Below are 20,057 nucleotides of genomic sequence, written 5' to 3' on the forward strand. Positions count from 1 at the left end.
TGTTTTACATTACAACTCTAGGAACATCTGTATGCAATCTCACCTGTAGGCCTACCTTTTATGTACAATTCAGTTTGTAACTTTTAACGAAATTGCCTAAATCACATTGTATATGTAATGTATTTCATTTATTCTGAATAAAATAAAGCTGCATTTCATTAACATAAAATAATTGTGTACTTAACTCACTTCAGACATACAAGATCTAATGTTGAACGTACTGCAGTGCCATCTAGTGGCAATGGTCTGTGAAGAGGCGCTTGTGAGTGCAAAATATCAGCCACTACAGGTACTGTCAGGCTCATTTCAGAAGAGGGCATCTCAAATCTCATATGGTTTACATAATTGAGGTGAAAGCCCTTCTTTCATCAAAGAATTTAATAAACCAAAAACAAACCACAAACAGAACACATAATTTATTTTATAACTTTATTTTCAAAAGACTTTGAAAATGAATCTGCTTGAAATAATTAGCAATAAATAAAACAGAATAAGAAAATACAAACGTGAATGTATCTTGTAAATAAATCCACAGAGGCATGTTACAAAATGGTGATTAAAACGCATAAAAAAACAACACGATCTAGAATCACAGTGCTACGTGGTTCTCTACAGGAACACAGTGGAACACTCAGAATTATGGAACTAGAACAAGCACATTTGGAACTTTGATTCAGAGTCAATTTCTGCATGAAATATTTTAGACACAGATCTATTGATGCAGTTAGTCAACAATTGTAACAGCAACCCTGTACTTTCCAACCTTGACACACAAAGCTGTTGTTCTGTACGACAGAACCTCACAGACTAAATGAAGGAAATAATGAATCACAATCACACTTTAGAACCACTTAAAAACAAAAAGAATCAATGGTAAAAAACACTGTCAGAATGAATAAAACTGAGAAAACCGTAAAGCCACACTAACACAAGGTAGTTACATCTCAGCAAAACACAAACAATAGATCTTTATTTATAAAAAAAAACAAATAAACAGCTTTTGATATTAAGAAAGCTTATGCATTTGCATATCACTAAATTTGCTACTTCAGCAATGATCTAAGTGTGCAGCAGTGCAATATAGTTGTGTAGCATATATTAAATTAAGCTACAGCTAGCATGTTGTGTTATTGCATAGCTAACATTTTCTCAGAGACAATCTCTGTTTTTGTGCGAGTGCTTGATGGAAGGGAGCATGCACTGATATCAGCGATTCTGACTAGCTCAAGCACAAGGTTTTTGCATAAATGCGCATTAATGTGCTTTTGAAAGCTATTAAGAATTAAGATATCTATTTACAATTACAGAAGAATTTGATCGAAAGCAATATTTTACATCAACTTTGACACAAGGTGTGTTACATATTACTGTATGTATTATTAAATATTACTTATGTTTTTAAATCTCTGAAATCTTCAGGTTTTCAACAGTGTTAAGCATTGAGATGAAATCAAACACCAGTTATGCTACTTAATGCAGTACATTTGAAACAATATTCTCTAAATATATGGATATGTTTTCTGTAAGAGAAATGTATCAGATTGACAGATAAGGTCAGAAGTTTCTGGGAATTTATTTGAAGGTTTTGTTGTCCAAATACTTTACTTCCAATTCTGAGGACAGAAGTTTCAAGGGTTAAAGTGGCATCTTTAGATGTCAGTTTTTATAGGCAGTGCTTTGGTTTGCATATATGGATTTCTGAAATGTCAGAGACATTTTGGCCAACATTTTGGTACACTTCTCTGTTTAGGTAAAGATAGCAGAAAGTTCTTAATTGTTCCCATTACAAAATGTTATATTTATGAACAGGAAAACATACTTGTGTAGATTCCATGAATATTTACATCCACATGAAATCCAATATTGCTTTCTTCCCTTTAACTTTCCACAACCTTGTGTTCTCAGCGTGACTAGCAGTTGCTATAATTAACAAATAATTGTGGACTTTGAATTCCAGTAAGATGCATGCAAAGCTTTATCGTGTCTACAGGAATCTGGCAGTTTTGGAATTTAATGAAGCATCACAAATGGCTTTAGGTCAGTATTAGGGATTTTCTGATGGAACGGGTCACCCTGGTCATTTGGGTCTGGCTCGGACCTGCAGCAGGGTGGGTGTCTGTTCCATGATGCGGACCAGCAGCTTGTCAATGTAGTCCTCCAGGTCTCGGACCTGAATTTTCATCTTCTTCAGTTCAGCCTCCCGTTTCTCCAGCAATGCCTCCTGCACCTCAGTTTCAGCTCGCTGCTTCTTAACATCCGTTTCCTGCTGCAGCAGCAGAGCTATCAACTCCAGGTTGGTCATGTTTTGGTACTGAGCCCGGGCCTCCATCTGAGCAAGCTGCACAGGAAACAGAGACATGCTTATGAAACAAAGACAGTAATGAACATGCTATGTAGAATATGAGACTTAAACTACTATTTAAATTAGAATATAGTAATACTAAAGTAGAAAAGAACTATGGCCAAAAAACCCCAGTAGTTTCCGCTGATTATCAGTTACACTCAGCTACTTGTGCGTTTCTTTAAATTTCCTTACGCTGCATGTAAGCACAATCTCCTATCAGAGGCATGTCATTTTGTTGAGATCCTAAATAACCTCTCAAATCAATATGCTTGTTTCCGAAAGCATCTACATTCGCTTGCCCTGTGTTTTTGCTAAAAGCACTTTTCCCGCACCTGGGTCCAGCATGTGCTCCACTTTCTTAAAGGGATAGTTCACCCAAAAATAAACATTCTCTAATCATTTATTCACCCTTATGCCAGCCCAGATGTGTATGACTTTCTTTCTTGAGCAGAACACAAACAAAGATTTTTTGAATATTTCAGCTCTGTAGGTCCTTACAATGCAAGTGAATAGGTTCCAAAACTTAAAAGCTCCAAAATGCATCATAAAAGTAATTCAAATGACTCCAGTGGTTCAATCCATATTTTCAGAAGTGATATGATAAGTGTGGGTGAGAAACAGATAAATATTTAAGTCCTTTTTACCATAAATCAGACTCCCTGCCCAGTAGGTGGCAATATGCACAAAGGAGCTTTATAGTAAAAAAGGACTTAAATATTGTTCAGCAGAAGAACGTCATACACATCTGGAATTGCAGTAAATGAAGAGAGATTTTTTATTTGGTAATAAAAGTGGTCCTTAAATGATTTTGCATCAGGACACAGATTTTACACTGAACATCAAGTGGAGACCCAACAACATTGAACCAAAATATTTGTTTATCGTACAAAAAAAAAAATGTCCCTAAAATTAATATTACCATGAACTGCATAGACCCAAAATATGCCAAATTACTCACAACCTTTGATTTCAACAACAAAAGAACTGGAAAGCATTTTCTCCTCCCTTTTAAAAGTTGAAAATTGGCCCAACTTATTTTGCCATCCAAACTATGCACATGGATACATGCATGTTTTTATTTGCATTTAGAATTGTTTTTCCCCCTGAGAACCTCTGCTGTAAGCCATGTTACTGTAACCATTTGTCAACTTTCACAAGGCCACGACAACACTACTACATTTTTGGTTATAAACTCTTTCCGTTTCATAATGTTACAGTTATCTAAAGTATGCAGTTATGGAGAGCGCTTTCGAGGAAATTGTGTGGATGATTCCAGAGTGGATCAGAGGCGTAAACAGCAAAATTAAAGTGTTTTCAACTAAAAATACTATATATTAGTATGAATGTGGCCTTAGCTACTGAATTAGACTGTCCTCTCTCTTCAAAATCCTGCCCTTCCAAAGACAAGTCAGCAAACCTGAATGTGCAAAATGGCTGACAGGAGAAGAGCCTGCTATTCCATTAATAAATAGCTTACAGCACCTTTTAACCTTTAGTACCTGTGTTTTCTCATCCTCTGTAGTCGTCGGAGGCACAGATCGTCCTGGGTTGATGGTAGACTTGAGTTTCTCCAGCACAGAGCGGCTTTCTAGTTTCTTTTCTGCCTGCATAGTCGTGTTGGTCAAAGGCTTCACTGGGTGAGGGCTGTACAGCGGGAAAAAAGACGATAAATTACTTATGCTGATCTAGGCACATCATTATGTTCATGGTTATCTGGTGCAGTGTGATCATTGCTTACTTTCAGCTTCTTGTTATACCTTGTGTTTTCTGCAAATAGTTAGGTAACAGAGGTAACTTGATAAGTAAGTACGTTCAGTACAAGCAACAGCAAATAGTTATGGAAAAAGCCATGGTTAAAAGTAATGTAAAACAATCAAAAATCTCATCGAAAGAGATATTATCCAGAATCAAGTGCAATTTGTCTCGAGTTTGTTAAGGTGTAAAACCATATTATCTGATCCAAAAACAGGAGCTGTTGCAGAACCATGTTTGAAATGCCAGAGAAAAGCACCTATAGGAACAGTAAGTGTGTTAAGTTGGTGAATAGTGTATCTCAGACAAATGGGTCTTGGAAGAATTTGATGAGAAATGTTTAAGTTCATAATGAAATCTCTAGATTACAGACTTTGGTATCTTGGCAAATCAGAGACATTCTTGAGATCTCTTTTGAAAGTCTAGAGGACACTTGAGAGATTACTAGGGTCTTTCTCTAAGGAAAATAATTTGAGAAGCAGGAGAGTCATTGCGGTACTTATATTATTAGACGTTATTAGACTTTTCTTTCCTATAAGTACTAACAAACAGGTCAGTCTGACTTATAATGATGCTAGTCACTAGTCAATCTTCTCATAAAACTGGATACATGCAATACAACTCAGCAATCTAAATCTACAAAATTTCCATAGGTCTATTTACCTCTATGTAAATAATGGAAGGAAGAAGAGATGCATAAAGGCAAAAAGCAAGCAAAAAAGCAAAGATGAAAATCAAACGAATGAAAGCATGAGCAAACCAGGAGAAAACATCAAAGTATAATGACAGATGGTGCTGGAAAAATGCATTCAAACATTTATCCAATTTATAGCAAGCTGTGAGAGCAAGTTTGTTGTAGGCCAAAACCTGAGAGGAGAGGACAGGGAGTGAGTACACTTTTAGAGGCGGTGAGGTCTCACCTGCTCTCCTCAAGGGGCAGGAGGATGTTGGATGGCTGTATCTCCTCAGGTGAGAGGGGGAGCGATGCATCAACCTGGGGCTGGGCTGTGGAGGAAGTGGAACCCATGCTGGGCGACTCTTTTAGGAAGATTACAGGAAGGGAAGTGTCAGGGTGGAGGCAGGCATTCTTGCCAGCTAATGAAGTGGGTGAAGGGGAAAGATCACGCAAAATGAGGTATGATGTTGAAGACGATTGAGGATTAGGAGAGCTTGGGAGCGACTCTGTGCTCAAGACCGTTTTGGGTGAGCTTTTGGTCGAGCGTGGTCTGATGCGAGCTGATGTCACGTCAGTTTTACAGGGGGTTCTGGAACTTCTTGGAGCAACTCTAGCATGCAAACCCTTAAAGCTGATTTGTTCATCCTGAGTTAAAGAAGACTCCTCGATCTCACTTGTCTTTGAAAATAAGACTTCTGAGATCAGGTTAACGTCCTCAGATTCTGCTGAATGAACTTTACACTCTTTTAAAGTCTGTTTACAGGACATGATGTCCCCACCATCATGTGTAGCTTGTAAGACAACATTTCCCTTTGCAGCCTCAGGTTTGATTTGATTTGTCACAGTGTCTCCATGGCTAAGTGTTTGTGTGATCACAGAGATCTCTTTGTTAAGCGACTCACAGTGTGACTTCAAAGTGGTGTTGCAATGCTCTGTGTCTTCACATGGGTTGACTTCCTGTTCACCCTGTCCTTCATATGATGTCTCAAAAAGTAACGAGCAATCCAAATGGCTTTGGTTTGATGAGTCAGAATCATTATATGTGATATCTTTAAGGGTGTAACTGACACAACTCTTCTTTGGTGAGAACATTTCCAACTCTGATGCCATTCTGCAGATTAAATCCTCCGGTAATTCTGGTGAGAACTTGGATAGAGTCATACCATTCCCAGAGTCCACATCTGAAAAATTGCTTTGATGCACTTTTAATGCTTTAACACTGTCTTTTATAATCTCAAAAGGTGGTTGCATCTCCGATGGCGAACTTCCAGAATCAATGAAAGCAAATTCTAAAGAATCTGTATTGTTGTTTGAATCTCTTGGGGAGAGGGTAAACAAGCCAATGCCATTGCTAGTGTTAGTCTTGTGTTGTCGCTTAGTGGAGGCCTTTTGCTTTGGATCTATTTCACAGGAAGAGTTCAGATCATGCTTTGGTTGGGTTTGAGGGGAACTGCACAGCGATTCGGTCACTGTGGTTTCCCAGTCAGACGAGAAGCACAGTGTTTCAGGTACTGTGTATTCAAATTCAGATTGGAGGGAACTTCCAAGTGTCTCCTCACCAAAACCATTCATAGAACTGTTAGAAATGTTGTTTGTTTCAAAAGTGGGTCCGGTCAAATTAGGACAACCTCTTTCTGTTTTTTTTTCATCCAATCCACAGTGCAACTCTGTTTCCAGTGAAGGACACATCTTGTTGTACCCTACTGAAGTCATTCTGTGCAAGTCTTTAAAAGGCTCTTTATCTGAACATAAAATTAGCGAGTTCCTCTTCATGTCATCCTCTCTCACATGCTGCAGGGAGGCAAAGTCTGTCTGAGAGAGGAAGCAGGCCTCTTTCTGCACAGCCAGCTCTTGGGCTCGATCCAACCAGCTGTCAGAACACCTCTCCCTTGCTGGGACTCGGGTCCTCGTGGATCTACGTGGTGGTAGAGGTGGGAGATCCCATGGCTTAGGAAAAGCCATATCAACTTCATCAACTCGCAAACTATTGCTTGGTTTATAATCTTCATTCACCATCTGGTTGGTGTTTGTTACCTGTGAGAGAAACGGTGCTGACGGCGGTCTAGTTGGAGTTCCCATTGGCGATTTTAGCCGGCTGCTGGCAAATGCCTCAAAATCATCCCATTCCCCAGCCCTTTCACACAAAGAGTGGCTTGGATGAGTGTTTGAATTGTTGGTGCCTGGTGTCTCAGGCATAATGGAGGGAAGTGACCTCTGCCTGGCCATACTCCTGGGTCTCTCTCGCTTTATTGCGGACATTCTGTTCTGCAGTCCATTATGGAGGTGGCTGGGGAGGCCAGGTCCTACAGAGATAGCTGGGTAATTATAACCAGCAGTTGGAGACTTCAGTGTTTCCTCAGCTATAAGATCCTCAAAAAACGGGTTTTGTTGTAGCCTTGTGAAGAAAGGGTTGGAGGGAGAGATGGAAGGGGGTGTTGGGGATGGATGGGTGAATGGGTTGGTTTGATTGCCACTAGAGGGAGACACAGAGGTGGTAGTGCAATCAAGGGGGAGAGAGCTTGGGGGCTGACTGGGTAAGCAAGGGAAGTGGGGAGAGGGGGTGCCTGAGCTGCTCTCTAGCTTAGGAGAGACTCCCAGCCTGTGGAGGGAAGGCACAAGTAGTCCTCTTAGTCATAGTGTGTAATGGGCCATAATGTCTAGCTATAGGTCGAGGCAGAGAGAGAGAAAGTTCTTCTCTATTACAGAAAAGGTCGAAAAAATGTTTAAAATTTGTTTATGTTTTGTTCTGATGCCACTTGGGGTAACTCAGATAAAATGTGTCGGTAATGTTTTGAACAGCTTGCAAACTGTGCTGATAAATCAATACTGTAGTATAGCTAGAACATTATGCTATGCCAACAGAGCACAAGGAGTTTCCTTGATGAAAATAAATCAGGTGTAAATTATAAGACAATGGTTGGTTGAGTTGAAAATAATGCTGCTTAACGCAAAGATGAAATTACTCAAAAGTGAAAAAATGTCACACATATAAATACATTTAATAAGTTTGAATTGAATATAAAATAGCTGATGTTTTAGATGCTTCAACAAATTCATGGAACCTGAAAAACTGTTTTTGGTTGAAAACTGCACACAAGTCACTCTTTGAAAGAAATCTGTTGACCTATGTTCTGCAAAATAAGAGCAATATAAAGGAATGAGATGAAAAATGCTACTGCAGTAATTGTTGCATCAGCATATGAAAGCAGCTCCTTGTGCTAAGAATATTCTCTGAGGATCAAAATGCAGGCTGATATTTAAACCTATTCCCTTAAAACTAGGGCTGGGTTTTGATAGAGTTCCCTATTCGATTTGATACATTTGACTAATTTCTATTCAGTTTTTAATGCAATTTGAACTTATTTGGCTTGTTGGGGTATATTTCAGCTATAATGTCCTTGTTGCTTACATATGAAAGCAATTTGATGGTTATCAATACCAATTTCAATACCACAACAAAACACTAAATAGTTTGAGTAAACATTGTTTTAATATATCCAGGGGTGTAAAAAGTACTCAGAAATTATACTTAATTGAAAGTACGGATACTGAAAAATTAAAAGACCAAATATCTAACCAAAACATACTTAAATGAAAGTAAAGAAGTATTCACATTAAATTGTACTTAAGGATTAAAAAAAGTTACTTTTGAAATCAAGCGAGGAGATTGTGAGAGAGGATGTTGTTAAATTCGATTGGTTTGTTATGTCACCTATTTACTGTCTCTGAAAACTGTCATATTTCTCCCCTAGTGGCATTCACAACCTGGTCAAAGACTCATGTTACAATAACTGCATGTTTGCTAAATTATTTTTATGTGTCCGGTTGTACATAACATGACAATGTCCTGGTGGAATGAACACTAGAGGCACTAAAACAACGACTTTTATCCCCATTCTCTCAAATCAGGAGTACATCGGCAGATTATCAGTTTATAAACACTTACTTTTCACTCTACTCCTCACACAATGCTATCTAATGACATATAAACACTTTTACTATAGCACATGACTTATTTTAATGTTTGCATTACATAACTGACTACATTTACAAGCTTGATAGAGTGTGATTAATTTGCACTGTAGCTCAACTGAGTGTTGCATATGTGATATAAAGGACCAGGATACAAGTCCTGAAGAGCATGCAAGAAGCCAAAAGTGTCATAGAAGCACCACAAAATGATGTGGTTGCTTCTGAAATTGTGTTTTACATGTCGCTATGCTTTTTATGACACTAACGGTTAGGTTTTGGTTTAAGGTTTAGGGTAGGAAGGTCAGTTATGTTTATTTAAATGTCAATAGAACATTAACCTTAAAAACCTCATCTGTTTAGGAGAACATTTCAGTCAAAATTAAAAGTGATCTTAAAGATTCTAGTTATTTGTGTTGTTTATCTCTCTTCTCTCTTTTTCTTTTGGCCTTTTAACGAGATCAACCGGTGGTTGTCTTGCAGTTGACGTAATGAACACCCCTGGCATAGAGTAAAATATCGATCTTGAGATTTTAGGAATCTAGAAATGTTCAGCTGAAAATATTCTTTTTTTTACCCAGCCCTATACCTTTTTGAAGAATGACTGACAGTCAAACACAGATCATGGTGAACAGCAATTTGTGAGAGACACCATCAAGGTCAGACATGCTTTATTTTCTCTTTTGTCCTGTAACATTAAACCTAGCATCAGTGGCCTTGCTTGGCCTTCACTCACCTTGGCTTGTTCTGGGAGTCACCGGAGACAAACCATCCCCTGCGTCTGCCCTCAAGAGCAGCAGAAACCTGGTTCTGCTCTGGCTTGGCTGGGAGAGAGTCGCTCCTTCCACTAGAAAACAGAGTTTTCCTAAACTTTTTTCCTTTATCCACCACTTCCATAACCCCAGGAGATGCTGCCTGAGGTCCCGTGGCCTGCACTGGCTTTCCCTCTGACATGGCAGCTCCCTGGGTCTGGCTTATAGCCCTGTCTGCATCCCCGTCCTCTTTCTTGCTCTTTTCAATGGACCAGCATCTCCCATCGCTCTTCTGTGAGTCCTCACCACGTCTGGTGAGGTTCTGGAGAGAGCGAGATAGGGGTGCGCATTTCTCCAGCAGGGAGCGCTTGGCTGGGAGGTTGCCTGGACTTTTGGGGCTGACAGGTTCGGATGAGTAGATATGGCTACCGTTGATGCAGAGGGTGGATTTGGAGAAGGCTGTGCTCTGGCCTTTTAGAGTTTCCACAGTAGTGCTGGGCCGAGAAACACTTGTGATCTTACTAGCCTCATCGCTATGTGCACGCTTGTGGGTCATCACTTTAGGATCCGTGAAGACTGTTAGAGAGAAAAGGTACAGTATAAACAGATGGTTCAAGGTACAGTATGTCTCCAACAGATAATTTAAAGACCTAATGAAATAAAAATGGGAGTTTTGTGGCTTTTAGTTCATCTCTATTAATTTGAAAGCTATCTACATATGTTAGTGTACTCCTAAATGTTGCCTAAATTCACTTTGATGAGATAACATTTAAAATGTATTTCTGGACCAAATATATCAATGGACCAAAAATATTGATGACTCATCCTGCACTATACAGAGTTCTGTCCAATCAAATGCTGTAGAACGAGAACGTTCCTCCGCCTAATACCACCTGCAACCATTGCTGTGACATATTAAAGCCTATTGGCTATTTTAAAACTGAAGGACCACCCCTTCAATATGTCCCACCCAAATTTCTAGTTTCAATAGGAAATACATCAGCACAGGACAGAAAACTGTGCTTGCATTGGCATTTAAAGGAGATTTGAAAGTCGCCCTAGTGCAAATGCATATTTAAACAAACATATGCTATATTGAATTCTCACTGTTAATCTCTTCCAATAGTTGTCTGACCTTTTATACCTCCTTCACTGTCCATGCGGAATGGCTCCATCGGTCTGCTGCTGTAGATCGGAGTTCTGGACAGCTCTATCGGTATGAACGGATCGCCGGAAGATGATGCCATGCTACTCTCTGAAGCCAATGACGAACAAGATCGTGTGTCTGAATTCTTCCGCAGTCTTCCTTTTAGAAAGAAATCTTTCACCTTACTCCTCTGTTCATCAACCCCTTCCTCCACACCCGGTTCATTCAGTCCTCCATCTCCCACGAAGGGCGGACCTACAGACCCTGACAGGGCGGCGAAGCGGCCAGGCAAAATGGCGGAGGAGGATTCCATGTCCCCTCTCTTCCTCCCTGTGACACGGTCCTTCAGCTTTCCAAAGGCCGAACGAGGCTTGTCATTTACAGTCAGATCGTACATACTGGCGGTCATGTTGTTGCGGGTAAATTGGACAGTCACCTGCAGCTCCCCTCGCTCCTTCTCTTTTCGACCAGCCTTAGAGTGCAACCTGAGCCACCTTAAATACAGAATGCAAAAACATCAGCTGAAAGCAATTTTATAGAGGAAGATCTCTCCAATGTTTCCCTTGGCTAACTGATTTGTTTTAAGTTTATCATAAACATAAGGGTGTCGTTTTTGCAGAACCACACACCTTAAAGCAGAAGTGTTATTTATTTTAACTTTAATATACTTTCTCTCATCTCAGCTTGATATGTGAAGACAGCATTTGTCATTCAAAGCTGATTTCCCCAAGTGTAAACACTGTGGCACTTTCAAACCATTGCTCTGTTTTTTTGCGAATACTGACCAGCCCGATGCAGCAACACTGGACAACTAACCAATGGTCTGAGTTTAGGACGGGACCATCCACTTGTCCAACCAATGGCAGATGAGGGGAGTGTTCAGGAAAGTTATTTTACTCTTGTATGAGTAAACAGATGCGAGCGCTTGGGCAACGCATTGCCTATATGTGGTCCGGTTGAACACATAACTGCCGTTTCTGTGGCGGTAATCTCAGAACTAAACAGTGTTGGATGTAATACAATACTAAATAACGAATTACTGTAATTAAATTACTTTTTTGTTGAAAAAGTAAAGTATGGTATTACTCTTAATTTTTCAGAAATATAATTACTGTTACTTCTGATGTAATTGTGTTTAATACTGTATAGACTATAGAACAATTCTATACAAAACAATAGTGAATTTACAGGGTTTTAGACAGTAATTAGTAATAAGTAATGCAATTACTTTTCAGACAGAGTAATTAGTACAGTAATCTAATTACACTGTAGAAGATGTAATTAGTAGCTAGTAATTAATTACTTTTTTTAGAGTAACTTACCCAACAATGGTACTCAAGGGGCCGATAGAGTTACATTTAAAAATCTGTGCCATTAAAATGAATGTGTTATTATTCAGGTAACTTCATATAAAAATATTGACTTTACCTTACTCACCAGTATTCTCATCAAACTGTTGCTGCACCATGACAGTAGTTCACTTGAAAGGGAAAACTCACAGTAGAGAGGCATTAGTGTGAATTGTCCACTTCTACTGTGAGTTTTCTCTAAGCGACTCTTTTGGCAATGTTAAGAATGCAACTCGTACTTGCATTGTACAATGAATTGCGAATTGTGCTTGTGCAGCTAAAAGCATTTGCGTTCACATACTTGCAAAGAAGTTTTATGGTATTCACATACTTGCGTTTCGGCTTTGAGGGTGAATCTCACAACAATTTTTCTATAGAAAAAAATATTTTCCATAAAATATTAAGCCTAACAAAACAAAAATATTAAGACTTCTTACATGTGCTTAAAGCTGAAGTATGCAACTGTTAAAATACTTTTTCCTATACCAGCTTAATACACCGCTCAGCCAAAACATTAAAACCACCTGCCTAATATTGTGTAGGTCCCACTTGTGCCACCAAAACAGCGCCAAGCCACAACTCAGAATAGAATTCTGAGATAATATTCTTCTCACTACAATTGTACAGAGTGGTTATCTGAGTTACCGTAGTCTTTGTCAGTTAGAACCAATCTGGCCATTCTCTGTTGACCTCTCATCAACAAGGCATTTCCAAGACTATGGGGCAAGAAAGACTATCTCTTTGTTTGATCAACGGCAGATGAGGGGCGTATTCAGAAAGCTGTTTTGATCAAGTGTATCTGTCTGCATCCTGCAAAACTACAAGGAACACACACTTCACGACAGGCCCACTACACATAACACCCACCTTGGATCATCAAGCGATTCTATTGGCTACAAGAACTTTTGAAATCCCACACAATCGCTGTATGATTAATTTTCTCTTAACTCCTTAAATATGACAAAGAATAACTTTTAAATTATGTCAAATATAATTTTAGTAAGTGGAAGATATCAATTATAAATTGAACTTACTTGTTTAATGTGACATTTTGTGGAGTGCTCTTTACTCTATTCATGAAGGTGTTTGTACAATTTCTGCTTGTTCAATAATAATACAAATATATAAATGGTAAGATAAACATTTATCAGTTCAGTTTTCTCCAGTTAGCTTACAAGCTAATTGGTTAGCCTATTAGCTTAGCATACTTCTCTTCACTTTCATTACATTTCTCATCGCTGTCGCCACCTAGTGTTATGGCAGTATGATTGAATTCAAAAGAACTATTAATTTGCAGTATATTTAATGTTTTTACAAACTTTTCATTTTAAATCTTTATGGTTATGGTTAGGTTTACAGTTATGGATAGGTGTAGGTGTTTATGGCTGCAGGACTCCAAATAAACACAACAAACAGTGTTTGAATGTGGCATTCAACTGTTCCAAGACTTCAGGATTTGGCTGGTTATTTAAAGGGGGCGTAAATTGTAGTGGCCATGTCTTGCAGTAGTTTTGCAGGATGCAGACAGACCCCTCTCTTTTTAAAACATTGTTTATTTTTGCAATTCCTTTCAGAGACACTAGTGGCCCAGAAAATACATCAGCTTTAATTGTCATGAAAAGAATGAGACTATACAAAACCTAAATATAGGCTTCTTGTCTTTATCCAAAATGTAATAGTGCTTATCTTTCTCTTTTGATTTTGAGGTGATCCTGAAGATTCATTCTTAAATTGATACACAAATGTTCTGTTCTTTTATAACATTGGTTTACAATTCCCTGCACCATATTGAACCAAGAATATCCATGTTTCTAAAAAATTACCTATAATGTAGTGCAAACACAAATGGGGGCCTCTTAAACTAATTACTAGTTACTGCCTTTGTAAGGTGCCATCCCTTTGTCTCAGAAAGAACCAGTGGTGAAACTATTTCCTCGAATTTCCGGTACAACAGAGGACCTCATGTGTACACACGTGCAGAGAGCCAAAACAAATGCCTTGAACTGGGAAAGAGTAGAGAGAGAGAGAGAGAGAGAGAGAGAGAGAGAGAGAGAGAGAGAGAGAGAGAGAGAGAGAGAGACCCAAAGAGAGACAGTGAGCCAAGACAAACGCATTGAACTGGGAAAGAGTGGAAGAGAAAGAGAGACCCAGTGAGAGACAGTGAGCCAAGACAAACACCTTGAACTGGGAAAGAGTAGAACATTTAAATTTATGCATTTGGCAGAAGCTTTTATCCAAAGCGACTTACAGTGCACTTATTACAGGGACAATCCCCCCGGAACAAACACAATGGACACAATGGTGGTGGCTGTGGGGATCGAACCAGCGACCTTCTGATTACCAGTTATGTGCTTTAGCCCACTCCACCACCCCATAAGAAGAGAGAGAGAGAACCAGTGAGAGACAGTGAGCCAAGACAAACGCCTTGAACTGGGAAAGAGTAGAAGAGAGAGTGAGAGAGAGAGACCCAGTGAGAGAGAGGGAGAGAAGTGCAGCTCTGAGCTCAATTAAAGCCAGATGTACAGAATAGCCTCACGCATACATTGCCATTTAATAATGCAGTATACTGTGTGCAGAGATGGACATTTCTCCTTGAGACTTTCCATGTGACTTAAAGCAAAGAGGCTTTGAATGTCATCAGTCAATAATTTATGGCAAGCATCAATATTACTGCTCAAATTTTGGGTTAGGGACAGACATTAATGATACCTCCAATCATCCTTATTGAGAGAGGTTGTGCTATTACTCTTTTAAGAGATCAGACTTACAATTTTTGCCTGTCCTATTATAAAATGGGTGAAAAAGTCCCATAGACTTGCATTGAAGAAGGGAGAATTTTGGACCACTTTTACTTTGTTAACTAAATTAATTTAGCTAGTTAAAACAGTATTCTGCATTTCAGAGCTGGGCGTGAGAATAAAGTAAGACATATCAAAAATGATAATAACAATGTTATTGTTGCTCAGCATGCCTCACTGACTTCCTCCCCACTTGTTTATAAAGGCTTCAGCCAAGAGGCCTGCACCGCCCTCCATCTCTTTCCTACCCTCCCATAACAAATTATTCTCTTTCATAATGACAACACAGCTAGATATGAAGTTGAATTTCAATCACCTTAGATGTGTGAGCTACGAACCAAGATCTGTCTAAAAACAAGATTCCAAGAAGGTTACGTCTAATAGATTGCAGTGAAACGTGTTTGTTGTGCTTCAGTTCAGTGCAGACTCTGTGACCATTCTGTCACACACACTGGTACTGCCTGCTGTGGAGGCATGTCTCTGAGCCAGCATTACGCAGACAGTCAGATGAGGACTAGACGAGGCATGCCTCTCCAAGTATGTTGCTATCGTGTTCATAAAAAAATCATATCACATTACTCTGGTTTTTATGGTACTCTTGGTTTTGCACTTCAATTCATTGCTTGCATGGCTTCAGCCACCATGCATTTATATATTAGGTGCAAAAAACATTTAGCAGTTATTCAAGCTATTTCAATTTTGACAGCCGGCCAAAGAATCTTCCTGAAATTCTGTTATGTTGTGAATGTCTGTCCAACAGTGAAATGAGTGCACAGAAATTCTTTCACCCAAAATCACAGGCTCAGGGTTTTGGCACGCTTGTGTCAAATATCCCAGCACATATCTACTGAAAACGAAGGCGTCTATACCTTAAAAGAACATTCAGCTAACTGAACTTATAGTAACTATAAGGCTAGTTGTGTATTAAATAGTTCACACAAAAATGAAAATTATCTCATCATTTACTCACATTCATGCCATCTTCATGTCAACTCATGTATGACTTTCTTTCTTCTGCTGAACAAAACCAAGATTTTTAGAAGAATATCTCAGCTCTGTAGGTCCATACAATGCAGGTAAACGGTGGCCAAAATTTTGACGCTCCAAAAATCACATAAATGCAGCACAAAAGTAATCCACACGACTCCAGTGGTTAAATCTATATCTTCAGATGCTATATGAATAGTGTGGGTGAGAAACAGATCAACATTTAAGTCCTCTTTTACTATAAATTCTCCTCCCTATCCATTAGGTAGCATTATGCATGAAGAATGTGAATCACCAAAAACAAAAGAGGAATGTGGAAGTGAATGTGGATATTTATAGCAAAATTATATATCCACATTCTCACCCACACATATCATATCGCTTCAGAAGACATGGATTAAACAACTGGAGTCTTAGAGATTAATTTTATGTTGCATTTATGTGCTTTTGAAGCTTTAAAATCTTGTTATCTTGGAGCTGAAATAATCTTCTAAAAATCTTTGTTTGTGTTCAGCAGAAGAAAGAAAGTCATTCCCATCTGGGATGGCATCAGGCTGATTAAATGATGAGAGAATTTTTATTTTTAGGCGAACTGTTCATTTAAGGACACGTTCATTCAAATCACTCCTTCAGATTGTCATGTGGGGATGCTAGAAAAAGTAAAAACCGTAACAAAAAGTATCAAGATATTAATATATATATTTATTTTTTAACTTGTAATATGGTAATACCATGCACATTGGAGAACCATGTAAATGATTGCCACAGTACTTTAAAAAAAAAGAAAAAAGAAAAGTCTTAAGAAGGCCCTCGACTAGAGGCCCATTAATTGATCCTATTATTAGCTATTAGCTATTAATACTCACTCGTTTCTAGGACACATTCCATCCTGAAAAACTTTGTCCAGGGGAACAATAGTTTGACCGAGAAACACGTCCAGCCCGATGAGCACTCGATGCATCACGGTGAGCACCAGGTTACTGCTCCCGGGCGGGTAGGCGCTCATCCCTCCCGCTTCTAGCAGGCCGGGCAGCAGCTCAAACGAGCACTCCTCATTCCACTGCGGCTCCTCCGCCTTCTCCACCAGGCCGGTGGTGTACTTCTCCTTGCCGACCTGGATGATAGTGTAAACATAGCGGCTGCCTTGCTTTCCCTTCGTCCGCAGACCCCTCGCTCGAACGACGGTTACATTGACATGCGTTGGGACCCATCTCTGATCATCGTCATCCAGGCTGATCAGAGGCATCCCTGCAGTTGTTTCGGATTATTCACGCAGAATGACACTTGCGCACTGGATAACTATGCGCTGCCCGCGCCCTTGCGCCCATCCGCCGCATGAAGTTGCAGTGAAAATCTCTGCATACTCGTGCAGCTTTATTCCGAAAAACGTCCGACGCAGAACGACACCTCTCAGTCGTAACGCTGATACACAGCACAAAATTCCTCGCAAGACTAATCTTCAAGTCAATTTACTGTTTTGGATCATCAGCGCGTCAGCACCACAGATTTTTGACAATTCACTGCGCCCCTGCTGGGCGGCCCGCCCTCAAACATTGTGTGGGGGCTCCGCAGTAAAGTATCCAGTGGAATTAAAGAGAAAGGCAGCCAAAATCTGTGCCGCTGTACTTCATATCAGCCCATAAAACACGTAGGCTACAACTCAGCAGAGACAAGTAGTTTGAGCTCGACTATACTTGAGCCGAGGACTATAAGTGGGAAAGAAACTTCTCCAGACTGGAGCCACTCATTGCAGCAAGCCAAACACAGGCCTTCCAAACAGCAGGGGCCCCGCCCCCATTTTACTATTAATACACGCAATGAATGCACAGGAATAAAACCCAAAACAAGTAAAAAGATGTTAAAAAACAATAACAAGTAAAAAAAAAAAACAATAACAAATAACCTACTTGTTACTCAGTATTTAATAACTCACACTTAATTTATTACACTTAGTTTATTTAATAACTCACACTTAAATTCCACTGCTCCACCTGGTCCGTTCCCAACAAAAATTGTTCAAGGTTCGAGCCCCAAATGTTTTGCCCTAGCCATGCCCCTGATTTTGACTAGTCAAAACTCAAATTAAAATAGTTCACCCAAAAAGAAAAATGAACAAAGAAAAAGAATCTTCCTGAAATTCTGTTATGTTGTGAATGTCTGTCCAACTGTGAAATGAGTGCACAGAAATTCTTTCAGCTAAAATCGCAGGCTCAGGGTGTCAAATATCCCAGCACATATCTACTGAAAACGAAGGTGTCTATACCTTAAAAGAACATTCAGCTAACTGAACTTATAGTAACTATAAGGCTAGTTTTATCTTAAATATATAGTTCACACAAAAATGGAAATTCTCTCATCATTTACTCACATTCATGTCATCCCAGATGTGTATGACTTTCTTTCTTCTGCAGAACACAAATTAAGATTTTTAGAAGAATATTTCAGCTCTGTAGGTCCATACAATGCAAGTGAATGGGTGCCAAAATGTTGACGCTCCAAAAGCACATAAAGGCAGCATAAAAGTAATCCATAAGACTCCAATGTTTAAATCCATATCTTCTGAATTGATATGATGGGTGTGGGTGAGAAGCATCAATATTTAAATCCAATTTTGCAAGAAATTCTCCTCCCTGCCCAGTAGGGGGTGTATGCTAGAAGAATGTGAAAGTGAAAGTTAAAGTAGAGATTGACTGAGCAGGGAGGATAATTTATAGTAAAAATTGACCAATATTTTGATCTGTTTCACACCCACGCCTGTCACATCACTTCTAAAGACATTGATTTAACCACTGGAATCTTATGGATTACATTTATGCTGCCTAATGTCAATTTTAGAACTTCATAGATTTGGTCACCGTTCACTTGCGTTTTAAGGACTTACAGAGCTGAGATATTCTTCTAAAAATCTTCATTTGTGTTCTGCAGCATAAAGAAAGTCATACACATCTGGGATGGCATGAGGATGAGAAAATGATGAGAGAATTTTCATTTTTGGGTCAACTGTCCCTTTAACTAGTAGGGTATATGGGCTAAATGCCCCTGGGATAAAATGATAAAATTTTCTCCCAAATAGCACCAAAAATTACCACAGCACTTTCCTTAACACCTGTTCGTCACTATACACCACACGATTATATTCCTGATTCATGAGATCATTGCATGCAATGTCTAAAGTCTGATTTTGAGGTAATTTTATCCATTTTTTTTAAATAATTTTTCAAATGTTGCAAATTTATGTAGCTAATGAGAATCCTTGAAATTGTCAAATGTATTAAATCCAAAGTTTTTAATAACTGTCCAATAAGTGAAAGGATGTATTTGGGGTAAAAATAAAACACATTGTTTTTCATAGATTTGTTCTGATAAATGTTTAAAGTATGCTCACATTGACTCATAACAGAAGATTCATTTGTTTATAGAATATTTGAGATGTTATAAAATGCCAAATTTGATTGAAATGAACAGGATGATCATGCACTCTTTTCTGAAGTAGTTATTTTAAATAATCATTATCTTAATTTGTGACAAAATTTGAAAAATTAGACAACGAATCGCTGTCTCAAAAGTATTTGCCTAAATTGACAAATTTTGCCCTTGATAATTATATTGTCCATATATTCACACAATATCACTATAACCCCCTTAGAGGCTTTTTACCCCAAATGTGGGGGCCTTTTATCCCATGTGTGGGGCAAAAGGCTCCCTCTGCAATTTAGTTTTTTAAAGAATTATAATCAAAACAACCTTCCGTTATAAATTATTTTTACACAAATGATGTTGCTCCATCAATATTCAATAAAAAGCATTATTCTTTTCAATCTTGATACACTTTGTGACCAGAAAACAAATCTAATTTTTCTTAAGGTGTGCCTATAGCCCTGTTGTACCATATAATTCACATTGTAGGTATCTTTAATTGTAATTCTTCTTAGTAAGAATTGCATTATTACGACGCTAGAGTATTTGAAGATAACTGTGCTTGCCATAGTATTGAGTGTAGTGTGGTGCACAGGGGTGGGGTTCACAGCAGACACTCGATGCAGTCTCCACTTAACCATCCCATGATGAAAATAACTTTTTTTTTTCTGGAAAACGTCTGTTTCAACCAGTTCTTATGCAATGCCTGGAAGTGCCTGCATTACATTACAGAATATGTTGAGGATAGAAATGCATTTTATTTCACAGACAGTGGACCATATAGCGATTAGGCCCAACTGTAATACAAAAATATTATTAACTGACTCTAAACAAGTGTCTGTAATAACTGTGAACAGATATCCAAA

The 20,057-nt window shown here is 38.8% G+C and overlaps 1 protein-coding gene across 2 annotated transcripts; it reads right to left on the bottom strand.

Moving 5' to 3' along the window:
• Window positions 1-461: 461 nt before the first annotated feature.
• On the bottom strand, window positions 462-17,456 carry LOC127660234 (uncharacterized). 2 transcript variants are annotated; one of them, XM_052150364.1, is made up of 6 exons: window positions 16,641-17,456; window positions 10,638-11,134; window positions 9,478-10,069; window positions 5,017-7,371; window positions 3,844-3,988; window positions 462-2,338 (listed from the first exon to the last, which is right to left on the bottom strand). In XM_052150364.1, exons 1-6 carry the CDS (start codon window positions 17,018-17,020, stop codon window positions 2,078-2,080), a joined length of 4,230 nt encoding a protein of 1,409 aa, XP_052006324.1. In that variant the 5' UTR covers window positions 17,021-17,456; the 3' UTR covers window positions 462-2,077. The 2 variants fall into 2 exon arrangements, with proteins under 2 accessions (XP_052006324.1, XP_052006323.1); XM_052150363.1 differs by having other exon boundaries at window positions 10,629-11,134.
• Between the last annotated feature and the right edge of the window lie 2,601 nt (window positions 17,457-20,057).

The sequence above is a fragment of the Xyrauchen texanus genome, chromosome 19 (genome assembly GCF_025860055.1).
Source record: "Xyrauchen texanus isolate HMW12.3.18 chromosome 19, RBS_HiC_50CHRs, whole genome shotgun sequence".
Lineage (NCBI taxonomy): Eukaryota > Metazoa > Chordata > Actinopteri > Cypriniformes > Catostomidae > Xyrauchen > Xyrauchen texanus.